This window comes from Acipenser ruthenus, chromosome 6 (assembly GCF_902713425.1).
Source record: "Acipenser ruthenus chromosome 6, fAciRut3.2 maternal haplotype, whole genome shotgun sequence".
Lineage (NCBI taxonomy): Eukaryota > Metazoa > Chordata > Actinopteri > Acipenseriformes > Acipenseridae > Acipenser > Acipenser ruthenus.
In genome coordinates this window covers 71,027,051-71,055,009 of record NC_081194.1, presented here as the reverse complement: position 1 = coordinate 71,055,009, position 27,959 = coordinate 71,027,051, and the positions used below count along the sequence as shown (strand labels likewise).

At 37.6% G+C, this 27,959-nt stretch overlaps 1 protein-coding gene across 1 annotated transcript in view; it reads right to left on the bottom strand.

Annotated features, from left to right (window-relative positions):
* Positions 1–2,879: 2,879 nt before the first annotated feature.
* Positions 2,880–27,959, bottom strand: part of gtf3c2 (general transcription factor IIIC, polypeptide 2, beta) — a 44,136-nt gene continuing 19,056 nt past the window's right edge. Inside the window, exons 11-19 of the mRNA XM_059025765.1 lie at positions 23,767–23,798; positions 22,382–22,511; positions 18,073–18,217; positions 15,692–15,853; positions 12,242–12,329; positions 11,760–11,888; positions 11,041–11,202; positions 6,114–6,221; positions 2,880–4,680 (exon numbers count right to left, since the gene is read on the bottom strand). Of these exons, the coding sequence (XP_058881748.1) occupies positions 4,450–4,680; positions 6,114–6,221; positions 11,041–11,202; positions 11,760–11,888; positions 12,242–12,329; positions 15,692–15,853; positions 18,073–18,217; positions 22,382–22,511; positions 23,767–23,798 (1,187 nt within the window). The 3' untranslated portion in view covers positions 2,880–4,449. The remainder of the gene's footprint in view (positions 4,681–6,113; positions 6,222–11,040; positions 11,203–11,759; positions 11,889–12,241; positions 12,330–15,691; positions 15,854–18,072; positions 18,218–22,381; positions 22,512–23,766; positions 23,799–27,959) is intronic.

The following is a 27,959-nucleotide window of genomic DNA, read 5'->3' as shown; positions in this document are numbered from 1 at the left end:
TCCTAAACTGTACTATTATGTATGTGCTGTACTGTATTTGTCAAATGTATCATGTATGTGCTGTACTGTATTTGTCAATTGTATTAGCTATACTGTATTTGTCAATTGTATTATGTATGTGCTGTACTGTATTTGTTAATTGTATTATGCATGTGCTGTACTGTATGTGTCAACATGTCTGAACATAACCAACAGAATCCAAAGCTCAGCCACTATACAAGACAGTTTACTGTGCTTTAAGTGTGCAAGACGTGTTCTAATTAAAAAAAAGTTTTCACTGCCATCCATCATGCAGTCAACCGGCCCCTTCGATTAACACTGACCAACAGCCATAAGAAAGTGTTGCTCATTTACATGTGCTTTCTCAGTATGATCAATGTGGCACATGTAAGTGAGCAAGACTCAAATGTCGCTTCTGATTATGGCCAAACATTTGTCTAATTTTCAAAATACGTCAAGGGGGAAGATTCAGTTTAGTGCCATTTTATTTATTTTACGGAGAAATTCTTTTAAAATTACAGACATAAATACCCTTAAACATAACTGCATTAGCACAAGTTTCAAAACCCTTTGGTAACATTTTATAAACCCTTCAATTTAAACACATATATGTAAGATTGATTGAATGTTGCCATAGGAAAAAACGTTGGTCCTGTATATTTTGATAGAACTCCATTGCTTATACACTGTGCATTAGTGCTCAGCAATATAGCACCTTAGCTACTGTTTGACTAAGAAAGATGCAACACTTTAGGCAACTTATGGTAACTGTTCTAGCAATCGCCTTGTGCATAGTTCTAGCAACATCTAATTCAGTAATGACTTTGATAGTTGTCTGCTTCAATAGTTAAGGCTGTATTCTCCATGCAATTGATGCAGATTGTAATCCTCCTGCAATATGTGTGATTCCAGCACACTTGCATTTCTTATCGTGCCTCATAATCTCATTTTTTTTGTAGTGGAAGGTGGGACGCAAATATGTCACATGTTAAAAGGAATACATAACCTAGTGGTTAGGCATTGTATCTCCTGGACCAAAAAAGGGCAAAGGTCCTTATTGCTTCTAAAAAAAACTGAAGAAAATCCTGTACATCACTGAAACCATAATGTATGTGAAATAGGTGATTCATATTTGTTCGATGAATTGGTGTGATGCCTGTAACTTTCTTTTGTGTTGTACTTTGACAGTGTATTACTGGTTTGTGGGATAGATACGTAAATAAGAATACTCACTGTTACAAATATGCGTCTTAATATTTGCAGTGTATATCTGTTTTGTGCTGTTTTTTGAAAATTGGAATAAAATGTTACAAAAGTTAATTAGAAGTACTTGTGTGCATTTATATATTTTTGCAGTTCATAATCCTAAGCAACTTTAAGCAAATGTTTTATAAAGCCCAATATTATAAGGGTAGCAGTTAATCATCTGTTTTCAAAGAACTGTGAAACTAAAAGAACGTGACAATACAAATGCAACATCCCTTGTGGATTCAGGTGCTGTCCAAAAAAATAAAATTGAAAAAAGTTTACAAATAAAATTCTAAATGCAACTAAAGACTTTATTGAAAAATAAAATCCTGCAACTCACAATGGGCAAAAACATCAAATAAAATAAAATAGTGGAACATATGCTGATATGCTCAAGAGGAAGTCTAGTACAAATCAGTTATTTAAGTTTTTAAATACAGGATGGCATGGGAGTTGCATCGTGCACTTAAAAATACAAGAGCCATTTTGAAAAAAAGTTATGCTTATATTACACCAGGTTGAAATGATAACATTAGAAAAAGCTTAAATTCATACTTATTTAAAACAGTAAAAGTACAAAAACGTGGCTCAATATGAGCGAAGTGTACATTGCTTCCATTAAAGTGGTTATAGCCAATGAAGGGATTCTATAGATCTTAACCATCATGCACTTCCATTCTTTATGTAGGTGTCGTGTGCACTTGTGGAAACACTCCTTACAGGTAGTCTTGCATTTAGGTTGTTTCCCACCCATTCAACACCTTGTTTCTGTCATTCACCAACCAGTTTCTTCCTCTGATGACAAACAGGCTAAGCAGCCAATGGCATACTTTTCCCTCAGACGTAACATACTAGCTGTAAGTAAGGAATGCAAACTGACCACTTTATTTAATCATAGAATTGTACCAGATACAACCCCACTCCCCAAATAAAACACGTGTGTCTTTCAAAACTGTACAACAAGTATAATTTACATTATATTTTCATTAGCTATAACCACTTTAACATTTACTATAAATACTTTTTAAAAAGATTACAGCGACAGGCATTTTATTCCTCAATACATTTTATCAGCTTAAGGTCAGATGAGGTCTGATATTGGTTATGTTAGTTTGCAAAATACAAATGTAAATTAAAACATGCAGGCTTCCCTCTATGGTTGAATAAATAACTGCTACATGAAATAACTCTTGAGTTTATATATATATATATATATATATATATATATATATATATATATATATATATATATATAATGTGTGTGTGTTCTTAACTATTAAAGTCTTGTCAAGGTTGTATTCGTCTCAAGAGCAAGTACACAGCTGCTTTCCTGCTGTTGCTTGCTTATGTAATTTCACAGTACAATGCATGTACACGGCAATGCATCATCAGGAATTTTAGTAACCCTGCACACTGAAGCTCAAATTAAAAAACAAATAGGAACAAACAGAGGACCAAAAATATTTGGCAGGATCTAGTCACACCAAAGTTTATCAAAGCTAAAAATTCCTTGGTAGTAATCCTTTATTTCAGTAATCTCACATTCATATATTCATTATATATATATATATATATATATATATATATATATATATATATATATATATATATATATATATATATATACACACACACACACACACACACACACACACAGACACACTATATATTTACAGACTGGTTCCATTTTCTGTAGCCTTCACTTCAGCTTTGGAGTCAAACTATCTAAATATCAAGAAGACCATCAGTTTTTACAACGAAAATATATACACAAAAAATGATTTACATCATGTTAAAAAAAACCCCAAAAACTTCATTTGTGCGTTGGATATCTGTGTAACATTTACAAATCTGAATTATGTGGTAGACTTTGCCTTCAGCAATATTCCTGGTAAGCAATGTTTTTTTGGTCACATGTATCTATCACAGAACATATTTCAACATTTAAATATTAAAAGTTGATATTACTGTGGAAGAATGAAGAAGTGTATTAAAAATAAAGCATTTGGTCATAGTCTGAACAAGGGGAGGGTGACAGTGGGGTGTTGTACAGTATGAGTAAAGCACCTGCAAAACACTGAAGGTTTTTAAAATCATCCGGCTACTTCTTTGGGGGAAAGGATTTCTCATCCATTACATTCACCTCCTAAATTGACATTATAGGAAATGCTACATTTACTGGACACCCCCTTTAATATATAGTGTATATTGAAGAAAAAAAAACACACAACAACATACCACAGAAGAACATATCACAGAAACACACACATAACAAACATAACTACAAGCAGGTTTTTAACTGCAAAAAAAAAAAAAAAGCAGCTGCAGCAACTCAAGTAAAGAAAACCAAACAGCACCATGCAACACCACATCAGAAGTGTGTGGATTATTTTCATGTCATCTTTAAAAAAAGTATTGCAGAGCATGAATATTTTAAAGGTTTTGTTATTATTTATTTTATTTGTAGTATATATATGTCATCACGGGCACCCAAAACCCCAGGTACTCGTCGGGTTTTAAATGACCCAACCCGGGTCTCTTTTTACTGCCTGGGTATCGATTATTTATTTGAGAATTTAAAGAAAATGTAGAAAATATGACAATGCAGTTGTAAGCATGGGTCTTTGGCCGGTGTAATAAAGACAACATTAAAACAAGCTTTGCATTAGCGGCAAGTACACCTCAATAATAATAACTGCAGCGAATATTCTTCTCAGGAACTAAATCGGAAAGAAAACAACATAACTTCCTGTTGGGTTTAAGTCAGTGGTAACTCTGTGATCCATGAATAATAATTACCGTGTGGCTTCCAATACGGAATGCTTTATCTACAGTTATTGCGCAGATATAGTTTCTTACCAAAAAGATCAAATAAGTAGCCTTTATTTATGATTTTTTTAATCATTACCCGAAAAAGACCCAGATACCCTGTTCCAGATTTTCTACCCGTGCCGACCTCATATATATATAAAAAAAGAGATCGAAAGAGAGAGAGAGAGAGAGAGAGAGAGAGAGAGAGAGAGAGAGAGAGAGAGAGAGGAGCTGAATCATTTAGATATCTTGGAGAAGCTGGGCAACAAAAAAAACATTATGGCTAGATTTCAATTGACCACCATTAGTAATACCTAAAAATAATTGAGGACTTTGGGGTGGTGGTAATGGAGGGACCATGTGCATCCAGAGCCCTTCCTGCAACTCATCTCACAGCACCTCTACAATGGTTTCCATACTGTGGGTGACAGTTTTCATGATCGCCTCATTGGCTATAGCTCCTTGAGGCTGGTACATGGCATTGAACTGAGCCTGGCTCTCCCTGATGAGCTTGCTGGTGATGGGGCTGTTCAATCCTCGGAGACAGTGTGCTCGGACTATGCCCGACTGCCCACCTGACAGTAGCCAGCCATGAGCATCAAGATTGGGATTGAACCGGACCTAAAGGTTGGCAGACAACAGGTTTAAAAAGGCATGATATTTCATATAATTCTATGACTTTGGTTCGAAAGATAGAATGGAAGTAGTATGTCTGAAATGTCAGTGTCTTATTAACCAATAAAACAATTATTCTACACTCAATTAACGACCAGCATGTGTCCGCTTCACTTGTAAAGTCTAGCTCCAAATGAATGGTAGATGGAACAATCACAAACTATTTATTTATTTATTTTTTTTAATTAAATTAAATGACGCTGATTCATTTTTTGGGGGGATTTTGTTGTGTTGTGTCATAAATTACCAGAGGCTTTAGATTGGTTTCTGCTGTAGCTACAAAGCAAGACAATGGCTGACCAGAATCAAAACCCAAAGGTTCTATCCTGATACAAATAGAACATCTTATTGATCTGAGCCAGGCACAGAGATCAATACGTTAAAACAATTTGCTTTGGTTGGAGAGCTTCTGTAAAAGGCCCAGGTTTAAATACTGATTCTTTCATGCTACTGTTATAAGAACACCTACAATAAAAAATTTAATAAGCTCTTCAGCACCTTTGAATGTAAATTATCCGACGACGGATGCAAATTGTATATATGATATTTCTTGAACTATAATGTTTCTATTGGAGACCATTCTGTGAAAATGGTACGTTTGTGTTACACTGGTAATGTGTCTATGCGAATGTAGAGAGTTGATGCTTAAAAAGTTTTGGCTTGCTAGAAGTGTGACAGTGATAATATTTTATGGAATGGCTCATGTCATGGACAGATAAGTATTTGTCAATATGGGGCACCAGGTAAAAAAAATATATATTTAAAATAGAACATTCTGTAAAGTCTACTGACTTCAAATACATTAGCCTACTATTGTAGCATTCTATGAAAATAAAAGCTTAGGTAAACAACTTATTAAAAATATATTAATTTTAGTTCAGTATGATATCAAATGGAAACAGTCACTTACTAGTATACCAAAATCAATGTATTTAATAGTATGGGTACCACCTGGTCAAAGCTGGGTTCTGTATTCATCCCCTGGGCCTCTCTGTAAATGACCTCTATTTTTTTAATTCCAAAGCTTTTCATCGCTGGAACCCACTGTGACATTTTCTTCATTTTACAGCCCATTAGTTTCTGTCTGTCCTTATCTCCTGTCACCAATAAGTCGTAGCCTTTTGTCTATTACAGCTTGTGAAATGCAAACTGAATGGCAGGATTACAATGGAATATTCAATTTTCTTTTATCCCCCCCCCCCCCCCCCCTAAGGAAATCAGAACTTGCTCTGTGGATGAGTAATAAACTTTTGTCACATTCATTTAAATGATAAGGTTGACACATGGTACTTTATCAACTTTTAAAAACAATCCTCCTCTTGAGGATTTGCAACACCCAAAAGGTTAAAACAGTAAGACGAAAAGTAGCAAGACCTCACCTTGTGTATGGAGTCCAGAGGCATCCTATCAGGAGACAGTGAACCCTTTGCTTCTGTGGCATACATTTGCTTCATTGACTCTCGCTTAGCGGCATTTTTAAATGACCTCTATAAATAAATGTAAACAAATAAACAAATAAGTAAATCAAGACACAACAATCTGTGAAGATGATCAGATTGCTGGTTATGATCTCAAGCAGCTTTTTCTACCATAAAACATTTCTACATATGCCAAGGTTGTTTTGCAATGTTATTATTTAGCATTTTTATTGTCAAAACTTGAAGGTACTTGTAGCCAACACGATTTCCCTGACTCGTCTGGGAGCGAGTGAGTGTACCTTGAATGACTCATAATATAGAAATTTAGAGGAGTAAAAGCGAATTTCCCCCAGCTCATACACAGAATGAATTCCATAGGGTGATATTAATGAAGAAAAGAAAATGTCCATATTTAAAGAAAACGCAAATGGACTGAGGAACCAATTAGGACTGCCCTATTGCCTTCTTCCAGCCACAGTTATATCTGAGAGGCATGATGCTGCAGCCAGGGTTTTGCTGGAGAGGCTGGAGGGTGCTAAAGGAAATGGATGTGCTGTACAGGCTGTGACAGTGTGGAATAGCCAGGCTTGCTGCACTCCAGCCTGCTGCAGTCAATGGGAAAGTCACTCGAGCGGAAAACATGACAGCAGATGGCAGACCCAGGGCAGGAGAGATTAACTTTTAAATTAAATGAAGAATAGGGCACTTAATCAACACATAAGCTTGAAGACTATTAGTCATTATCCACTGCTAACTCTGCGTATTCACCCAATCTCGCCCTCACTATTTTTATTTTTCTATACTTAATACCCGTCTTTTTCTAGAAACATCCCGACCGTTCACTCGGGTGTGTCTTGGAGATAACTAACCTAATAAATTCAGTGGCATTCTCCTACTTCCTTATAGCATGTAATGGCTAATGATGTCAGGGAAAGCAGGCAGTGTGGTTTTCAAGGGTTGAAGAAGAGATGTATCTCTGACAGACAGCGTCTCTGCAGAGAGCTTCAAACCCACAGACCGTGTAAAAACATAATAACAAAAACGAGATGCTGTAGAGGGAGGCACAGCACCCTGCACAGCCAGCCTGTGGTCATTTATAATAGAAAACAGTAACAGCGATTTGTTATTTGCAAGAGAGGCACTAATTATAATTTTTAGTTTTGTGTCTTAACTACATTTGGATTCGATGCAAGACTTTAATACTGCCAGTTCTTTAAAAGCTCAGATGAGTTTGAGTTTGCTTAGGATAGTTCATGCACAATTCTGGACACAATTTACTTCAAGCACATCACTTCACATGTTGTTACTTAGGACTACAATTTGCATTAAGCCAAGCAAAAATTCAGATACCTGATCATTCCTGCTACCTGGTCTGAAAATCATTCATATTGCAGCTGAGATAATGTTTGCATACTTATATGCCATTAAAATTGTTCAATTTATAAAAATCGGTCATAGCCACTTTGGTGAGAGTTAGAAGAGAACCAGAAGTGCACTTCCTACACAACAACTCCTACATTTTACACCTGGATTAGGTCCCATGACTGATAAGCAGCAGCCTATTTCTAGAAGAAACTAACTGCCATTTACTTTCTTCTACCAAACACACAACAATATATAGTAGTTAAACATAGAAATGTACAAGATAAATTATGGAAATGTTTTTTGCATGTATAGTTTTATAAAAGAAAATTCTTATTTGTTGATTCCATATACTGTATGTATTGTTAAACCTGTCAGCTTATACTGTATATTACCTCTCTATATATTTACTTTTGCTCTTATTTAATTAGGTAGCATTTATTCCAACCATGATCACAGTGCAATTATTTCCTTTAATAGTGCAATGTCAAAAAAGATTTACCTGAGTCATAATTCAATAACTGTCCTCACTACTCAGTTATAAAGCTGGAACACCATTTGAGGTACTGTGGACTTATACTGGTTCCATAAACTAAGATACGTGGAGTGTGTCTTTCATATAGTTTTTGTGAGTTTTTGTTGCCAAGCTAAATAGAAAATGTACTCTCCTGGTACAAAGTACTCTCCTGGTGTACCATTAAAAACAATTTTCCAACCACAAAACATTAACTGTGATAACAGTGTGTACATATATATATATATATATATATATATATATATATATATATATATATATATATATTACTTTATTATAACAAATAAGATAAATAATAAAAAAAAAACCTTTCAAATATTCATGCTCTGCAATACTTTTTTTTTTTTTAAAGATTACATGAAAATAATCCACACACTTCTGATGTGGTGTTGCATGGTGCTGTTTGATTTTCTTTATTTGAGTTTCTGCAGCTTTTTTTTTTTGCAGTTAAAAACCTGCTTGTAGTTATGTTTGTTATGTGTGTGTTTCTGTGATATGTTCTTCTGTGGTATGTTGTTGTGTGTGTGTTTTTTTCTTCAACATACACTGTTTTATATTAAAAGGGGTGCCCAGTATCAAGTGGTCCTGTTTTTTAATGCATTGTTTTCTATGATTATATGATTCAGTTAAATGCATATCGTCTAAATGCATAATTCGCTTAATTGCATGAAGATGTGTGCTCCTGAAGTCGGTTGTACAATGCATTTTACTTTGGCTAATTGCATAATGCAGTCCACGTGTTCTGTCAACGTGCTGTTGTTATGCGCTTACGTATCTGCCACGGTTTGGCAGCGGGAGAAAAATAAGGAAATGGCGAAGCAAACCTGTAAAACGCTCTCGTTAGCTAAGTGCGTTGACATTTAAAAAAAAAAAATAGAAAATAAGGAAAGTCAGACATCAATTGCTTCAAGTTTGGGGGTAAATCAGAGCGCAATTTCCAGGACAGCTCTTCTGCAGTGGTTTCGTCAAGCCAGAAGCAGACAGATTCCTGTAAGCGGTCCATTACTGATGGAGAAAGCCAATCAGTTAGCACAAGGGCTCGGGCTTCAAAGCTTCAAGCGGGTGGCTTGAAAGGTGGAAAGACCGCAATTCCATCAAGTTTAAGAAGAAACACGGAGAGAAGCAAGACGCAGATGACTTTGGTGCCGAGCGATGGGTCATTGAGGTTCTTCCTGACATTATCAAGGACTACAACCCTGCTGACATTTTTAATGCAGATGAAACTGGGCTGTACTGGAGAGGCATTCCAGGCGGGACACTGTCAGTTAAGGGGTTGGATGTGTCAGAAGCAAAAATAGCAAAAGACCGTGTCACTCTACTGCTTGCCTGTAACATGGATGCCAGCGAAAAATTACAGCCCTTGGTTACCGGTATGAGTAAGAATCCACACTGCTTTAAGAATGTAAAGAGACTGCCAATTGCCTAGGAGGCCAATAAGAATGCATGGATGACAGGAGAAATTTGGGAAGCATGGCTGAAAAAAAAGACAACATCATGAGAGCCAAAAAATAAAAAGATCCTGATGTTATGCGACAACTGTGCTACACACGTGAATGACGTTAGAATATCAAAAGTCAAATTATTTTCCTACCTCCAAACACTACATCTCTAATCCAACCAATAGATCAAGGAATCACTGCCAACTTCAAGAAGCACTACAGATCACTTGTCCTTCGCCAGCTTGTAAACACTATCGATAGCACAGAAACCGACGCTACAGCACCACAACTAGCTAGAAAACTGACCCTCTTGGACTTGTTGCATTTGCAAAGAGAAGCCTGGAACAAAATCCCTGACTCAACCATTGCCAACTGCTACAGACGAGCGAGTTTTGTTACAGTTAAATGAAGGAGAAGAATAACCAGGGATCAACAATCAGGACAATTCAGATGTCTTTGTGTCAGAAGGAATGGAGTTAGAAGACTTCAGTTGCTACGTAGCTACAGACAGTGACCTACCTACTGATGGAGAAAAACCTGACACTAACATTAATCGCTAACTTGCAGCAATTGCCAGAGATGGCAGACTTGGAGCCTGACGGTAACGAGGAAGCAATGAAGAAATAACTGTTCCAAGTTTCTCAGCAGCCCTGAAGAGCCTCTGCACTACAAGCCTTCATGGAGGCAAACAGTTGCGAGACACACCAGTTTTTATAGTTTGAAATCACTTGTTTATAAGCTCAGGCCAGATACTACGCAGACTTCCATCAAAGACTTTTTTCCTACGTTGTAGTAACAATATCGACAGTAAGGTACTGTACACATCTTTTTTTTTCATTTTCTGCATTGGCAGGGAATACAGTAGTGTGTGCACTGAGCGTATAGTAGCACTGTATAGTGTAGGCCTACCGGTATTTTGTTGGTTTCTTTTTCTTTTTTCTGAAGGTGTACAGTAGGCTACTTTAAATAAAATATATCGCACCGTATACAAGCCTTCATGAAGGCAAATGCTTAACATGAACTTCAGCCGGCTATATTGTACTTTTATTATTTTACTTTTCATGCGTTGCCGTGGAGAAGTGATGTTCGAATGTTTTACAGGTGTACTGTACCATTTTTCAAGTTCGTTTATTGTTTTGAAGTTGTATTTTAAGTTACGTGCAATAAAATAAAGAATAAATGGAAAATAATGTTATGAATCTGATTAAAACGAGTCATATATACATGTACATGTACGTATAGACTTATTGTCATTGTATCCCATTGTATTCCCCTACTCCGGTTATGTGCATAGCATCACACAGTTCCCGAGCCTATGCAATTCTGCAATTATGCAGAGTTGACTGCATAACCATTTTTTCAAACTGTATTTTTCCAAATCTGTACTTATTTATATTTGAAACATCTGATACCATTAATCATCATATCACTATTCGCTTCCAGTCGAGCTCACCTTACATTTTTCCACCCGATCCATGTCAAAAGATAAAATGGAGGGTTGTGTGAAACCGTAAAGAAACTTCTCGCGAAGAACATACAATCTCTCACTCACCAGATCGGTATCTTCGAACAGGAGGTAGAATTTCTTCATTGTCTCGCTGTATGTCTGCGGTTCACAAACAGGGGTTCTGTCAGTTGTTTCAGTGCTTTCCTCTGCATCAGAAGGCCTACTGGCAGCAGCATCAAAATGAACAAGCTCGGTCCTGTAAACAGGCTGCCGGTGAAAGAAAAGCAATGTGCTATAACACTATGTAACAGTCATTAGGACTCCATAATAAATGATGTTCAATATGGATGAGAAGGAGTAAAGATTTGTTTTACGGGTTGAAATGGTTTTTGTTTTAAATCTATTCATTATTATTGTAAATAATTTATTGGCAATTCCCAAGATGATAGAGAAAGTGACACCTATGGGTTAAGGTCAATCTTGGCTTTTGTAAAAAATATTGTCTGGTATTGCCCAGGTTACAAAAATAATCAACTTCCGGTAACTACTTATTTAAAAAGGTCAGAGGATTTGAGGTACACTGTATTGCCAACGTCTCTGTGGGCAGGTACAATTTAAATTGCATACTGTTGAGAATTTAAAAGGGAAAACATATTGTAGGAAAACAAATATTTAAACATTTTAAAGTCAAATTTACAGAGAAAAAGGTCTATAACAGGCTAATATTTTGAACTCATCCATGATAAAATATACGATTTACATATAGATAAGTATTTTCAAATAAAACTGAGAAAACATACAAGTTGATACAAATCTGCACATACAAATCTGCGGTCACTTGGTCGCTTGATGTTGTTGGGGTTAGCTGTCATGTCAGCAAGCAACATCATTATGACTTCCCCAGTGCTATCTCCTGTGGCACAGGTATTGAGCCAGTCAGAGCCTGATATACTCTGGAAAAAAAGTCAAATATTCAAATCATCCAGTGCATGACTCAGAACTTTATTAAGACTCTCTAAATAGGATTTAATAGTCAAGAAATGAATACCTCACAGACTTTAGTCAATATATACTTTATATACAAGACTGTATAACACAATAATTAATTGACTAATTAATTTACAATATTTTTTTTTAAAAAAAACATGTATCTGAACCAGTATACATAATTGGTGAAATTAGCAGCATTTCACCAATTACGTACAGTACGCTAATTGAGGTTCTTGACAGTTGATAACCTTTTGATTATTAAGATACTCATATACTAATATAAAATCTTAATATTTTTCAAGAATGACAGACTCACCCATACCGTTCCTCTTCTGGGGGCAACAAAATATGGTTTATATCCTATATATCCAGCATCAATATAATGGATTCCATTGAGCCCAAACCTGTGAACAAGTATACACACAGTTGAAATTACAAGCATCATACTGAGCTGTCTTTTTTGATTCTTGATTTTACCACAATTTGTCACAAATACTTCATTAGTATTTTAAATATATGTAGGTTGTGCACCATTTCTAAATTAATATTTGTTATCAACTTGACATTACAGGCAGCTAATTGGTTCACTGCAACCACTACAGCATCACTTGTGCAATCTTCATATTTGTCATGAAGTACACTCCATCTTGGATTTTCACTTTGAAGAAAATGATCTACTCTGACACTATTTGTCGAGCCGAGCGAGAACCAAACCATGAAACTCTGGCCTTACAACAATTCTGAATCTGGTTCGGAGCCAAGCCGGGCCAGGGGCGGGGTTAATGATTTTTGTTTAATACATTGCATCAGTCAGTACTCTCGAGGAAGACAAACAACGCCATACAATGTCTAAGGCCAAGTATCTTGCTGGCAGATCCAAATTACTGCTTCCACACTCTTCCCCTCTTTGCGAAATCAACCTGTTGTTGCATTTCAATTGTATTCTGTAATATATGAACAACAGAAGCGAAGAAAAACACAAACATAACCTCTGAATCTCCCAGTCTCAACACAAATACAGTGCCTCTTAATACCGCATCATCTACATGTGACTCGAAACGTTAATTGTGTGTGATGTCAGTTGTGCAGCTCGGGCTCTGCAATGGAAAAACAACCAGGCTCCTCCTAAGCTGTGCCAGGGCTGTGCAGAGCCAGCTCAGTTGTACAGTGGAAAAGAGGTATCAGGATCCATGAGAAACATGTCAGTAGTAAGGAAGGATAGATTATATATCCTTTTTTTTTTTTAAAGGTTTTGCAAAAACAGAGATACCACCCAAATTAAGGGCAAAGGGAAGATTGATGTTGTAGCAGAACACCACAATTTGTAGGTGTAGTGACAAGTGAATGATCTTCACTACCCCATCAACCAATACCCAAGGTAAGACAGTAGTCATGGAAAAGGCTAACGGGAATATCAGTGAAGGCGATCAAGCCACATCGGATTCCACACACAGGACCGATTCCTGTTAAGAAAGCACAGAACTTCACCAACCAGTAGATATCATAGAACACTTAATGGGGGGGGGGGGGGAGGGAGGGAGGGAGGGGGGGGGGGGGGGGGGGGGGGGGGCGGGCCTTTAACAGGTAGGGTTGGAGCATTGCACGATTTTGTGACAGTCATGGAAGGGATATTCAGAGATAATTTCTTTAGGCTAATTGTAATCATTTTTTTGTAATCACTTGTGTAACTAACATCACAATGTAAAGTAAATATAAACTCAATAAACCTTTAACTATTTATTTATTTGTGTTAGAGGGGTCAAGAAAATAATATAGAAAATTCACAAATAAATAAAAGGAACTTTTCTTAAAAATAAGTACTGTACATATATAAAACTAACATTGTGCTGCAGTTATCATAATCTGGTGGTATCTATGTGCGTAATACCATTGTAGGGGTCAATGAAGGTTAAACAAATATTGTGAGCTCACTTGAGAAGAGAACATTGTGCTGAGCATAACTGCAAGGTGTGCGGTTATCAACAGATGTGTTTTTTTTTCACCCTCAAGGCAAGGAACTGATAAACTGGGGTACATTTGACCTTGTGTATGTTGTGTCTGGAACAACATTGCAACTCGCGCCAAGAAATTGACAGTGTTTAGATATTGTTAGGAAAAGAGAATGTAACCAGAGATCACGAAGTTAAAATTTACACACAAGCAGTTAGGTAAGATATATAAGACTGGCACTTGAGAATGTGAGCGACAAAAAGCGACCTGAATCCACTCCTGATGACAATCTCTATACCTGAGCTTTCTCCCAGAAAAATAGGGAACTGATTTCTGTTATATCTGGGTGCCACATTTCTTGTCTCCAGTGATAAATATTTAAAAAGTGGCAGCGTTCTGAAAAATTATACATCGCCACGTGTTGCTACAACTGTTTACATAACATACCTGTAATTTTTCTTTTCATTGTTAACATCCTGACAACTTACAATTTTAAAATCCGTTTCAAAGCTATTTTTAAAATGGCCACTCTATTGCACTGGGGTTTGAGATCTGTTCTTTAAATCACTGCAGGAAGAGCGATTTAAAAAAACAAACAAAAAAAAAACAAGTGCTCTGGCTTTTCTGTTCCATACCACATCATTGATCGTTATTGCTGTGTTACCCGTTTGACAAAGTGGGCAATAATCCTTACACTACCAGTGCACTAGAGCGGCCATTTTGAAAACAGCTTTGAAATGGACTTTAAAGTTAGAAGTGTAACTGTGTCAGGATGTTAACAAAAAAGAAAAATTACAGGTACGTTATTTAAACAGTTGTAGCAACACGTGGGGACATGTGACGCTATATTTTTCAAAACCCAGCTAATTACTCTTCAAGCTATATGTGTGTAACTTTTGAACACTGGAATCAGTAACTAGAAACGTACTAACATAGCAATTGGTATTGTGCACACTCATCTGCAAACATCAAATTCGTTTCCTTATATCGTGGACTGTCTTGGTTGAGGGGATTCCCTTTCTGAATACTATGCAGCAGTTAATTGCATCCATTCAGGCTGGTGACTGTGTAATACGAGGCCACTGGCATGTGTTTTTCAGGGTCTTGTGGTGCACAGATGCACTCTCAACAAACAGATGGATTTTGTCTCGGTCAGCAGATGATTGAAATTGTTATGAAATACTGTCCTTATTGGTATCCTCTGAAGCAGACAACAAATATTTGGCCTCTATGATCCATAAACAAAACACATATATAGCTATGGCCAAAAGTTTTGCATCACTGAGAATTTTAGAATTGAGACATAAAAAATAAACTATATGAACATAATTTAGATATTTTATTTAACACCATGTAATCAAAGAAACTGCAAAATGATATTGCAAAAGTCTACCGGAAGCCATAATAGTAGTATTTCATGTTGGATTTAGAAATGTCACATTTTAAATAGATGGAGAACTACAAAGTGGTAAGTAATTAAATATGTTAATGTAACATTATTCAAAAGGTTTCATTGGACGTTATGAAGCAAAATTAGTTAATTCTACAGAGTGATGAAAAACATTTGGCCATAGCTCTTCACAAAGAAATGATAAAATAAAGTGACTATCTTTAATATTTTGTCTCCATTACCTAGAAACCAAAGCATAACATTTGCAGATAGTAATGGGATTCCTATTCAATCAAGATGCATGCATTACAGACAATATAAAAAGTACAATATTAAAACTGATACATAAACAAAGCAGATAGATTATTCCTTTTAATGATGTTTATTCAGCTGAAACGCTGCTAGAGGGGAGAAAAAGTGACTTACGTAACGTAGCAGTTTTCCTGTGCCACAGAGATTCCACACCAATGCAGCTGCCATGACACCTCTGTACTGAGGTAGCGTTTAATGACATTGACTGGCTCATAAGTCCTCCTGAGATCCCAGAATTTCAACTTTCTATCCTCGCTGGCTGTGAGTATAAAATCACTGAAGCGTTGAAAATTAAAAGGAGGCAAAGTTAATTCAGTGGAAGTTCAATGAGGTCATTAAAATCAGTCAATCACTCAAGAAACAAAGATCCCCCCCCCCCCCCCCCCCAGTAATTTTTCTAAGGATATGTCTTATATTTAAAATGTATTTAAGAGTCACAAAGCCTAACTATACTACATTGATACAAGTAATGTCTATAGTATGTAGGGTATTGCACAGATAGAACACACAATGGAAAGCAGTGGGGTTTGTAATTTAAATGGCTGATAAATATATATATTTCTTGGATTGTTTTTATAAATATTTATTTAATGTGACATAACATTAAAACCTGTGAATGATGTTTGATGCCGGTAGGTTCCAAATAAAGTGGGGGCTTTTGAAATTCAGTCAGCTTTTACATAGGGGACACAAGGAGAGTATAAGATTTTTTGTTATAAGTAAACACGTTTTTAGATTTACTGGCACTCTGAAATCACCTTGCTTTTAATCAATAGAAATTGAAGGCACTTAATGCTGTTTTCCTGATCTGTTTCGTATGGGATACATAGCCTGTGTTAGTTGTTTACACATTTTACTGAAGAAAAAGATAATCTCTTCAACATTTGTACCAATTGCAGGTGTAAAAATAGCAACCAAAATGACAATTTCTTGCATGCTGTTTAGACGAAGTACCTTGTTAGTTCTAATTTGCCCTTGATGATGTGCTTTCTTATAAAACCTTTATTGGAAACTGTGGCAATGTGCCCCGCCCCTGTGTGCTTATTATGTGTTGTATGTTGCGTGCGTGTGTTAAATGTTGGTGTATAGATTGGTACACGGGATATAAACGGGTCTGTGTTTCACGTGTATTTAAAAAGTGTAGATTTGTATTTAGGCACGAGGAGAGCACAAATCACTTCACGTGCTGGTTAAATGTAATATGTAAGCACGGGGTTGCACAGAATTAATTCACGTGCTGGGATTCAAGTGAATAATTAATTAGTAATTGAATCCCAGCACAACAGTATATATAGAGACACGTAGCATTCACTCGGGGTTGGGTGTTCGGTGAGTGGAGAACGGGAGAGAGAGAAGGAGAAAAGTAATTGTCAAAATAACCGTTAAAATCTGCTCACCGTGTTTTGTCTGTGTAGTCCGTTTTGTTTGTCTTTTTATTTTGGCGTGTAGTGCCGTGTCCCGTGTTTTTGTGTTTAAAACCTTTTATTTTCTGTTCTGATTATTAAATGCTGAGCGCGATCACGCGCCCAGCTTCACCAAACCCCAAATCTCTGTCTGTTTATTTCCTGGCTCTGGTCTGACACCACCCACTCCGGCTGTCTTTGTGACAGAAACATGTCTATTTTCCAGATTGGGATACAGCTCGATATATTCTAAATATTTTTCTTTATTACACCAGAATATTTTTTAGTGGAAATAAATGTGTTCACAGCGATATGTAATGGAAATCTATAGGTAAGTTTATTAAGAGCACATTTAAAGAAATATGCTTTAAGACGTGTTAACTGTCCTCAGCTTTGCTTAACGCTGCTACAACCCGCCTTTAAGACTACGTTTTTTTTAATCTGTTTATGCACTATATGGTTTATTATACAGGGCATAAACACAAAAAAGTAACAGCTGAAGCCACTCACAGCAGTTAGGAATAACCTTCAAACATATGGCAATGTTTCCTGTAAACCATCTTCACTCTTGCTGACATACGAAGAAAAAGTCTACTTTCTTATTTACATTTTCCGCTAGCTGAGGGCCCATCTGCTTACTTGTTTTCGATTCACTGCATTGATTTTTTTTTTTTTTTAATAAGTCTGTATTTGTCTCTGGTTTCTCCCTCTGCAGCAAATCTGAGGCGAGAAACAATACATACTGTATTGCTTTCCATCCCACTGCTTGTGTCATTAGGTGTCATTTTCTAAATGATGCATTCTAATGTTGCCTCATGCAACTTCAGTAAGAAGGCATGCTGGTTTCTTAGGAAAGGTCAATGGTTTTACAGTTAAGGGCTATGCAGATTATGTATTCTGAAAGAACACAGCAAAATGGAAGTCTGCAACCTGGCAACCTGTGTTTTTTTTTAAATGCAAATAACAATCTGATCTTTTGCAATGATGAACGCCACACAGAAGTTGTCAGGTGTAAACTTTTGTTATGGATGAAAACCAGTGGTGGCTTGGAAACACACAGACACACCAAGGTAAAGCCTGAACTCGCATTACCTGCTGGCTTTGCACCAGGTGACAACACGAACGGCATGGTCATGGGCTATGAAGCTGTGGTAGGGGTATAGAGTAACAGATCCATTGGTTTGGCAGACACGCTGCAGCAGTGATTTGGTAGTTAGGTTCCATAAGGCTACCGTACCTTATAATGAAGAAAAGAAAACACATTTAAAAACAAGATCACATAACAGAGGTCTACAACAGGGGATATATTACATTAACACAATTGTGCAGTGCACTCTTACTTGTTTTTATGAAACATTACTTTCCTCGCTACAAAAAGTCAATAACCAATTTAAAAAAAACAAGTCACATGCCAAAATAACGGAGTGGTTTTCTATATTTACACTGGAACTGTGTTTAAAATGCCAGGTAATTCTGAGGTGTGTAGATCAAACGTGAAATCAATGGAACAGTAATCCCCACTTTGAAATAAAAGAGTAAGTTTGCATTGGTTTGCATTAATATGGGAATTCATCAACTTTATGATTATATGACATACTTACAAACAACTACACAAAGGAGTGAGGGAATTGACAAATTGTGCTTAAAAAACAATAAAATCCACCATGATGCCAACACATACAGTATATCCTTTGTTTGCATTACATATGTTTGTTAAAATGGCAGGACAGTTCCTTTTTTGCTTATCTTTCGATATTCCGTTTCCTTTACTGTAATGTTACATTTAGTTGCTAGATGTATAGAAATATACAAAAGTTGCCACTGCAGTAGTTAACAAAACGCGACAAAAAATATATATACGTGCAAGATTATTATGATCTAACGTCAGGCCGGTGTTTAACAGGTTACGATGCATGGCAGTCGATAATGTCTGTAGACAGGTAGTTGTACGTGTGTTTTTTTAATTTACAAAGTTTGTATAACGGAGGGGAAAACATCCTTCTATACGGCTACCTTGCTGTTAATAAGTATGTTTTAAAGACACTCGCTTTCATTTAACAGGGTCTCCACTCCAGTCACCATGCTGGATTTTCAGTTTTGGTCCAGAAGCCTGGTGACATAAAGAAGCGAGACACATCTCTTGACTATAAGTACCTTCTAGGGCATTGGTTTTCAACCGTTTTGTACTTGCGGACCCCCTGACACAAAGTCACCAAAACCAGAGACCCCCACTCAAAGGGGTTTAACGTCTGACCAAAAAGTATGCACTCAGTTGTTTTCTTAGAACACAATTCAGAACATAAAAAAATTTAAGAAAGTAACTACTGTATATCACATAAAATACACCTGGCAGGAATAATAAAAAAAAAATGCTTAAATTACTGTTACTATTACACAATATCCACAGCAATTATATAATACATGTTATTCAACTTAAATTAATGTGATACTTGATCTTGGTGTGATGTGCATAAATGTTCAACACTCTGAGATATCGCAACAGAAAGACACAGTCTGAGGTCATGTGTTCTGGTTGAAGTCGAGGGCGGTATTTTGTTTTCAGAGCAGTCAAGGAAGAGAAGCCGGTTTCACACAGGTATGTTGTTGCGAATGGCAAGACAACTTTTATGGCCTTTGCTGCATTTCGAGTTACAATCCAAAATCTAGCAAGGCATTCCCTTGTGACATATTGATTCTAGTACACACTGTCACAGGAAAGCTCTGAGCTGGTCCTCTTCCTTCTCTGTCAAACTGAACCACTGCTCGTATTCTCTGAAAAGGGAAACTGAATCCGCATTTTGTTTTATGCAGCCATGATCCAGATTCGCGAAATATTAACCAAATGACTGATCCAGGGCTGTGAGATAGGCACACATGATACCCTTCACTGCAGTGCTGATGGCCACATTTGAGTTTTCTCAGTTCCTCCACTGACGGGACCCCCCCCACCACCCTCATTCCACCACTCTCGCCATTTAATTGCCTTCTTACAGAAAGCTTCCTGTTTGTCATACAAATGTATCTGTTCAGATCTCCAAACAAATCTGCAAGATATACCAACTTTAATAATCATTCAGTGTCGTTGAAATTAGCAGCAAGTTCCATCTGTGATTGTCTAAAAATTCACGTACTTCAGTGTGCATTTAATAAATGTGGTTCAGAACAGCCCCCCTGAGATAGCCACCTTACGTCTGAATGAAAAAGAAGAACTCCGTGATCAGCTCCCGTTTTTTCTCACAGCAAAGCAAAGACTTGTATTTAAAGGTCTACCTTTAATGAAATGTACTGCCTGCACAACGGTTTGTAGAACAGTATTTAATTTGGGGCTCAGCGTTTTGGAAGCTAAAGACTCCCTGTGTAACTGTATCCCTGAGTCCATACTACAGAAAGCGCAACATTTTTTTACACATCCAAGAGGTCCGCTACGTAGGCCCGTCATAGCCCTGGCACCATCGGTACAGAGCCCAGTGCATTTTGACCAGGATATGCCATTTGTCACAAATAACTCAATCAATCTGAATATTTCCTCCACCAGATGTATGTTTTGGTAGTTTCTTGGAAAAAATGATTTCTTCAGATATATCAGTACCCTCGATAAACCTCACGAATGCAAGTAATTGGGCATCATTAGCAACGTTGGTCGATTCAATCAACTTGTAATGTAAATGCTTCAGTATTACGTAGTTTCTCCATTAACTGATCTGCAATGTCACATGTCACTCCTTGAGTATTGTCAGACAGGGGAATTACTTTCAATTTCTTACTGTATTCCTCCCCAAACATTGTATTGCAAATATCTATTGCTGCAAGCAAAACAAGATCTTCTCCGATCAAATGCTGTTTCTTACATTTCACAAAGTAAAGAGTAGCTTAGGAAGCTTTCAGTGCATTGGAGCTAACAGTTGAAACATTTCTCATCAATGTTATCTGCCTTTCCAAACCTTTCTTGCAATTTTTTATATACTCCCCCTATTTGTCTTTAAGGGTGGGCTGTTTCACTTTCAGATGTCGGATTCATTTTGAAGGCTTCATACATTCATTGGACAGCACGGCTGAACAAATAACACATTCAGGTAGCTGTTCTCCTTCAGGGCCAACATGTTTTGCAAGGATAAAACCAAATTTCAAATACTCATGATCATATTTTCTCACCTTTTTCTGACGCTTTACCTCTGCATTCTCTTCCTGTTGCGCAGATTCACTTTTACGCTTGATCAAAAAACAATCCGTGGTCAATATCGAACTTTTAATTTTTGTAAACCACCGGTTGCTGCCTAATCATAACTGTGCACGGCACAAATGCTGTTTCCCCACCAACAGCCCTTTGACCTTTAACCTTGACCGCTTCCTGAAGCATGGTATTTATGCTTAAGTTCTTAACATATTTTTTTCTTTTCGCTTCAGTTAATTTTTATTATTATTTAATTGATTAAACAGAAAATTAACCACAGTCATTTTGTGTTATAAAATGCGTTCTGTTATGTTTTGTGAACTTTCTTCGCGGACCCCCAATAACGTGGCCACGGACCCCCACTTGAAAAATGCTGCTCTAGGGGGTTTCAGTGGCAAATTAATTTCTGTTGCACATTATTTTTCTTTTTGAATGTAGAAGCAGGAGATTCAATTAAACTGAAATTATGAAAACAGACATTGATGGCTATTCATTCATGTGTAGTTTCTCCATTAATTGATCTGCAATGTCACATGCCATATCATCGATCCTCCTTGAGATGGTATTGTCAGACAGGGGAATTACTTTCAATTTCTTACCCCAAAACATTGCATTGCAAATATCTATTGCTGCAGGCAAAACAAAATCTTCTCTGATTGAATGCCGTTTCTTACACTTCGCAATGCGAAGAGCAGCTTAAGAAGCTTTCAGTGCATTGGAGCTAACAGTTGAAACATTTCACATCAATGTTTTAATACCATCTATTCCTGCATGTTAACTTTAAGCTATTCATTCACTCATGCTAACTTTAAGTCTTCAAAATTGGTTTATATAACTAAATCCAACATACTAATTTAAACAATTACTGGAAGACAGAACCATTGGACTGCAGGTCTCCTGAATTAGTGTGTTCCCCTCAAACCATAAAACTTTAAGATGGCCAAACATGGGATTATACAGCAAGAACTGCTCTATATTACCTTCTTTTCTTGGTTTGGAAAGTCTACACTGCCTTTAGGTAAAGTAACAACAAAGTAATTTGAAGATATCTTATGGTGAATGCTAATTAAACTGTTCACCAAACTTGATAATTACATGTTAAATATAATTACAAGCAAAGGAGGACACATTTTAAAAGTGTTGACTTAAACAATACGATGCTGTTGAGATCCTTACGGCCATAAGCATTACAGTAATTGATGGACAGATACAGCCATAAACAAAAGATACCATCATAGAAGCCAGCTGCCAGGAACTTGTGGTCTTCCATCGGTATCCAGTCTAGACAGAAGCATTGTCCACACTGGGAGTTACTGCTGGCCTGTATTGATCCCACCTCCAGGACAACAGTGCATTGGACCTACAGATAGGAAGGGCAAAAATAATGACAAAGAGCTATATGGTTTAAAGGGTACATCAGCACTACATTAAAGATAAAACATAAACTATCCCACCTTGCTGTTCCGAATGTATTTGGTTATTGTATAATAATCCCTATGCGTGCAAACAACTGCATAATGCCATACGGCTATGTCCAGAATCACTGTTCTCAAGCACCTCTTCTGAGGCAAAAAACACGACTTCCGCATGTACCCTCACATGTACTCTGAAACAAACATACTGGCGCATGCCCACTGAAGTGTTGTATAAGCTATATTACCTCAGTGTGGAAACACACTAGTCTGTGTGACAAACATGGTTCGTCTAATTTTCCATACTCGGTATGAGAATAAAATATATTTCTGGAAACGCTGAGGTTTCCCCACTATTTAAATACTGGTACGTAAGATGAATACAGTTTTGCTATTAAAATGGTACCATAGTACTGTATTGGTATAAGGGTGTTTTAAAAATAATTTCAGCTTCCAATCACTTAAAATATGCTGACAATAATGTAAAAAACACCAAGCTACTACATATAGCGAGTCCCAAGCTTTAAACGTGTTACTGTTTATAGGTAAGAACTCAACTTTATTATGAAAATATTGTGTTATTACGTTTTAAGCAACGTATTATAATAATGTTCATTATGGTAATTGTTTATTTATTAGTTTTATAATGTTTAGTAAAACGTGGCCTATTTTTTGACCTCATTAGTACATTTTTAGCATTTTTAATGCAAGCCTGTGAACGGGCGAGTATATCTGTACATTTCTTTCAAGTACTCGCACAGAGGACTACTGAGGCACAGACATCAAGTGGTCCTCATAAGATTTAATTCGTCTTGGGCGAGCGTGACTTTCTAACCCTGATTACAGTGATGTATTTCTTCATCTTAATCCAGATATAGCAATATCCTGCAACTATGGGGCCACAGAATTTAAAATATTGTGCAAGAAACAAAGAAACTACCCCATACGTTTCCCAGTATTGAATGCTTTCTCATTAGCAGAATCTTGTGACATAAACATACCAGTAAATCAAGGCATCCTTCAGCTGGCTGAATTTGAAATAAAACAGCAATATCTACAAAGGCACATAAATAGATATCATAACATTCAGCATATTTGCTATGCTACATATCAATTTCCTGTTAGCCTCATGGTAAATCCCTTACACCCCCCAAAATTCACAACTCTTCCTGTATTTTTGCTGTGTAATATGAAATTACCCACCTTGCACATCAGCGCTTGTTGACTTACTGATCCTATAAAAAATATAAAAAAAAGCTTATTAGGGTTTTTCACTGAAAAATTACAAGGAGGTAGGAAAAAAAAAAAACAAGAGAAAAAGGGGGTTAAATGAAATAATTCTGGCTTTTAACCCTTTGATTACCAGTATGCTCTTAACACATTACAGTAGGTGTTAGATGATTCATTTGTATGAAGTTTAATAAGATCAGATTGTCAATAATACACTATTTAGCAATAAGCCAAAACTAATAAGATGTTTTTTTTTTGTTTTAGTCTTTAATAACCACCTGATAGACCAAGTAGCCGATGGTACAGTATAGTATTAACGGTTATGTTTCATTGTATATAAACAACATCATTTCATAGACTCTGATCATATAATAAAGATCTCAGCTTATCAATAGCCAATGAACCGTTTAACCAGTCTATAAGGCCAGCTGGCTTGCCTCAATGTAACATTAGAAACTCATCTTTTGACCTGGGACTTGAACTCATGATCTCATACACTTTAACGTTTCATCCATGCTTACTCAACATTGGCCAACAAACTACCATTCCAATGCACTCTTACTTAACAGAGACAGTTGCCTCTTACCAAAGCTACATATCCTTGGTAATGTTTGTTTTCATCGTTCTCTTTCTGGTGTATATTCTGCTATAATCCGGTCGATACCAGTATAAAAACGCATGACCACTTCCTCCAGCACATACGAGGCAACCTCAAATGTAAACTCATCAGATGGGCTGACTAAGCCCTTTCTGATTGACAGCCCCAGGGGAGCAGGGTGTCGGGTACTAGGCTGAAATTCATTGCTTTAGACACTAACAACTGCGTAGCGATGCATCTTTTTTGTCATTTCAATTATAGATCCTTGTCTGATGGAAACGAGCCAGTAAATTATCTCCATTGAGCAAGGAGAAGGCGGCTTTTAACACACACACAAAAAAAGGGATGTTGGAATGATCTGACGGAGACAAACTGGAGCTACAGAGGCTGGAAGAGCAGCCCAGAATTACAGTACAGCGCAGAGGCACATTTTGTATTCTGGTGCTGACTAGCATCTCGAGGGTCAACCTGTAAAATATCAGATTTGAAATCTTCATAACTATGGAAGAGAATCCATTCTGTTAATGATGTATGTTAGAGACTGTTGCTTATTTACTACTGGTATTTAACCAATTGCCAGTAAAAGTCTGGAATAAACATGAACCTACTGTCATCACTACTGTATTTCTTTGGCTTGCGCCCAGCTTTAACACCCAAAATGAAACCTCATGTTTCTTTTGCAAAGCAGTTTCACAAAATGAATACAGTTCATTAAGACATGTCACTGAACGATGTTTAAAACAAAAAGCATGATCTGCTATTCACTCACACATACAAAATATAAACATTTTGCAGGTAATATACATTGTTTTTTTTATTGTTATTATATTTGTTTATTTCATTCTCGTCCCCTGACTTTTCTTTCCTAAAGAGTACAAATGTGATCACTGCACAAACATTTCTAGCAATGCACGTATGTATGGGCTAACCTGAGCTCTGTAATTACAGCGGCACTGCATTGTAAGAAAAAAAAGAAATCCCTGGAGAGAAAACTGCCTGCCAAATTGATAAATACAAAGCCGTAATGTTAATTAACCTCCCAAGTTCCTCTTATCTCCCACAGCACAATACAGCCTTCCAATAACACTGCCACTGCTCCTGACAGTGAATTACAGGGTATTAAAAACCACACGCTCTCACAGAATGTGGAGAAAGCATTTGAATTCAATTTCAATGAAGGCAGTTTAATAGCATTCTACACTCGTAAAAAACAGACTTTTTTCCCTGTCTAAATAGGGACAGGGGGAAAAAAAAATATGATTCGTACTGTCTAACACAACAGTCTCATTCAGGAAGGACAACAAGGTCATGGTGCTAGAATGGAAGGACAAAAGGCTAGTGCTCATGTTGAGCACCTTCCATGGCAGTGACTGTGAGAAGGTACAGCGCACCATCAAGAGAGGAGCAATTGAGGAGCTGGACAAGCCTTCAGTGATCTGTGATTACACCAGCAAGATGGGTGCAGTGGACCGGGCGGATCACTACTGTGCCAGAAACGCTGCAAGTTAATTGAACGTAGGCCTCCATTCAATGAACTCCGCCGTCACTGCGCACCCCGCCATTCTGATACAAACAGACTTTTTTTTCAGGAACGTACTCAACTCCTCCTCCCATTGGCAAGTACATTCTCATTTATATTTTACCAGTTAGTTTACAGTTAAGCCAGCAGATATACAAACGCAAATAAAATGTTTACAGGAAGTCCTTATTGCAGTGCATTCTATGATCAAAACAGTCTTACAGTTCCCATTATTTATTAACGGTGTATTCAGTCCATTACATTTCCCTCCCCTTCTACAGTCGCCGCATGAGGCAGACGTGAATGTAAGTCCGCTGAGTGACTTTGTGCCCCAGCTCTATAACGCACCTCAAAGTCAAAAGGCTGCATTGCCAGAAACCATCGTGTAATTCAGGCATTAGTCTCTCATCTGTCCCAACCAGGATAATGCCCGATGATCAGTTTCAAGCACAAACTTCCAGCCCATTAAATAGTATCTGAGGGAGTCAAGTACCCATTTAATCGCAAGACACTCTTTTTCAATCGTAGGGTATCTTGACTCCCAGGGCAAGACCTTGCGACTAATAAAAGCAACAGGCCTCTGATCTCCCGGCTCTCCTTGAAGAAGGACTTCTCCCAGGCCCATTCCAGAAGCATCGGTTTGCACTGTGACTCTTTCAAGTCCTCAAAGGCTGTCTCGCATTCGGTGGGCCACCGCACCTTATTACGTTGTGTTTTCTTGGTTAGCTCCATCAAGACTGCGGCTCTGGCTGAAAAGTTGGGGATAAAGCACCTATACCACCCCACCAATCCAAGAAACGAGCGCACCTGTTTTTTCTTTATTGGTCTCTCTGCTGTTCTTATCGCCTCCACCTTCCCAAATTGAGGCTGGATCACTCCATGTTCCAGCACATACCCCAGGTATTTGGTCTCCTCCTTGGCGACAGAACACTTCGAAGGTGGATGGTTAAACCTCTCGGGAATGCAATATAGTTTTTGACGAGCAGGAGTGTTGTCTGTTACGATGATCCGATGCTGGATTACCTCAGTACATCCTGGTTTCTCCACAAACAAATTAGTGGGAAGACATTGCAGCAATTCTTGTTGCTTTCCCGGCGGCAAATGTTGCAAATCCACGTCTCCCTCTTTATGCTGTCCCTGGAAATACTGCTCTGTAGAATCCACTTCCTCCTCAAAGGCCGGATGTACAGACTCTCTGCGGCAGGATCTGGGCGTGTTAACCACTTCTTAAAAAATTAATATGAAAAACTTGCAGTGGTTTCCGGCGCTCTGGTATGCGAATTTCATATGTAACTGGGACCATCTTCCGAGTCAGTGTGTATGGACCTTGCCATTTTGCTAGCAGATTATTTTCAGTGGTTGGTAACAGCAACAACACTTGCTCTCCAGGCAGAAAGGCACATTTCCGGGCAGACTGATCATACCACTTCTTCTGAGCCGCTTGAGACTTTCCCATGTGCTCATGAGCTAGGGTTGACATTTGTGCCAGCTGATCCCTCAATTTAAGGACATAAGCGATCACACTCACTTTCGGGGGTTGCTCCTCCTCCTCTTCCCAGCTTTCCTTCAACACATCAAGAGGTCCTCATACCTGGGGTCCATAAAGCAGCTAGAAAAGTGAAAAGCCCTTGGAGGCCTAGGCCAAACAGCAAGTATGGTAGCCATTTGTCCCAGTCTTTGCCCGTTCCTGAAACAAACTTCCTTAACATGTTCTTTAACCCTTTGCGGTCCTATGTCGGACCTGGTCCAACATCGTAATTTTCCCTTTCCGGTCCAATGTCGGACCCTGTCCGACATCATCAAAAAGACGCAAAAAACAGGTCTCTAGTCATTTTTTCTCTGGAAAAAGCCAAGAAAACAATTCAATGGCCGAGTGAGACCGATAGGAGCTGAAAAAAAAGGGGCATATCTCATGAATACTGATAGACCCAACACCACATAGATAACACGGACATAAACAAACAAGATAGCTGCTTCCGCATCCAGCGCTCAAAGAACATCACAGACATTTGCAGAGCTTTTTTTAGATGTTATAGTTATAAAATAACG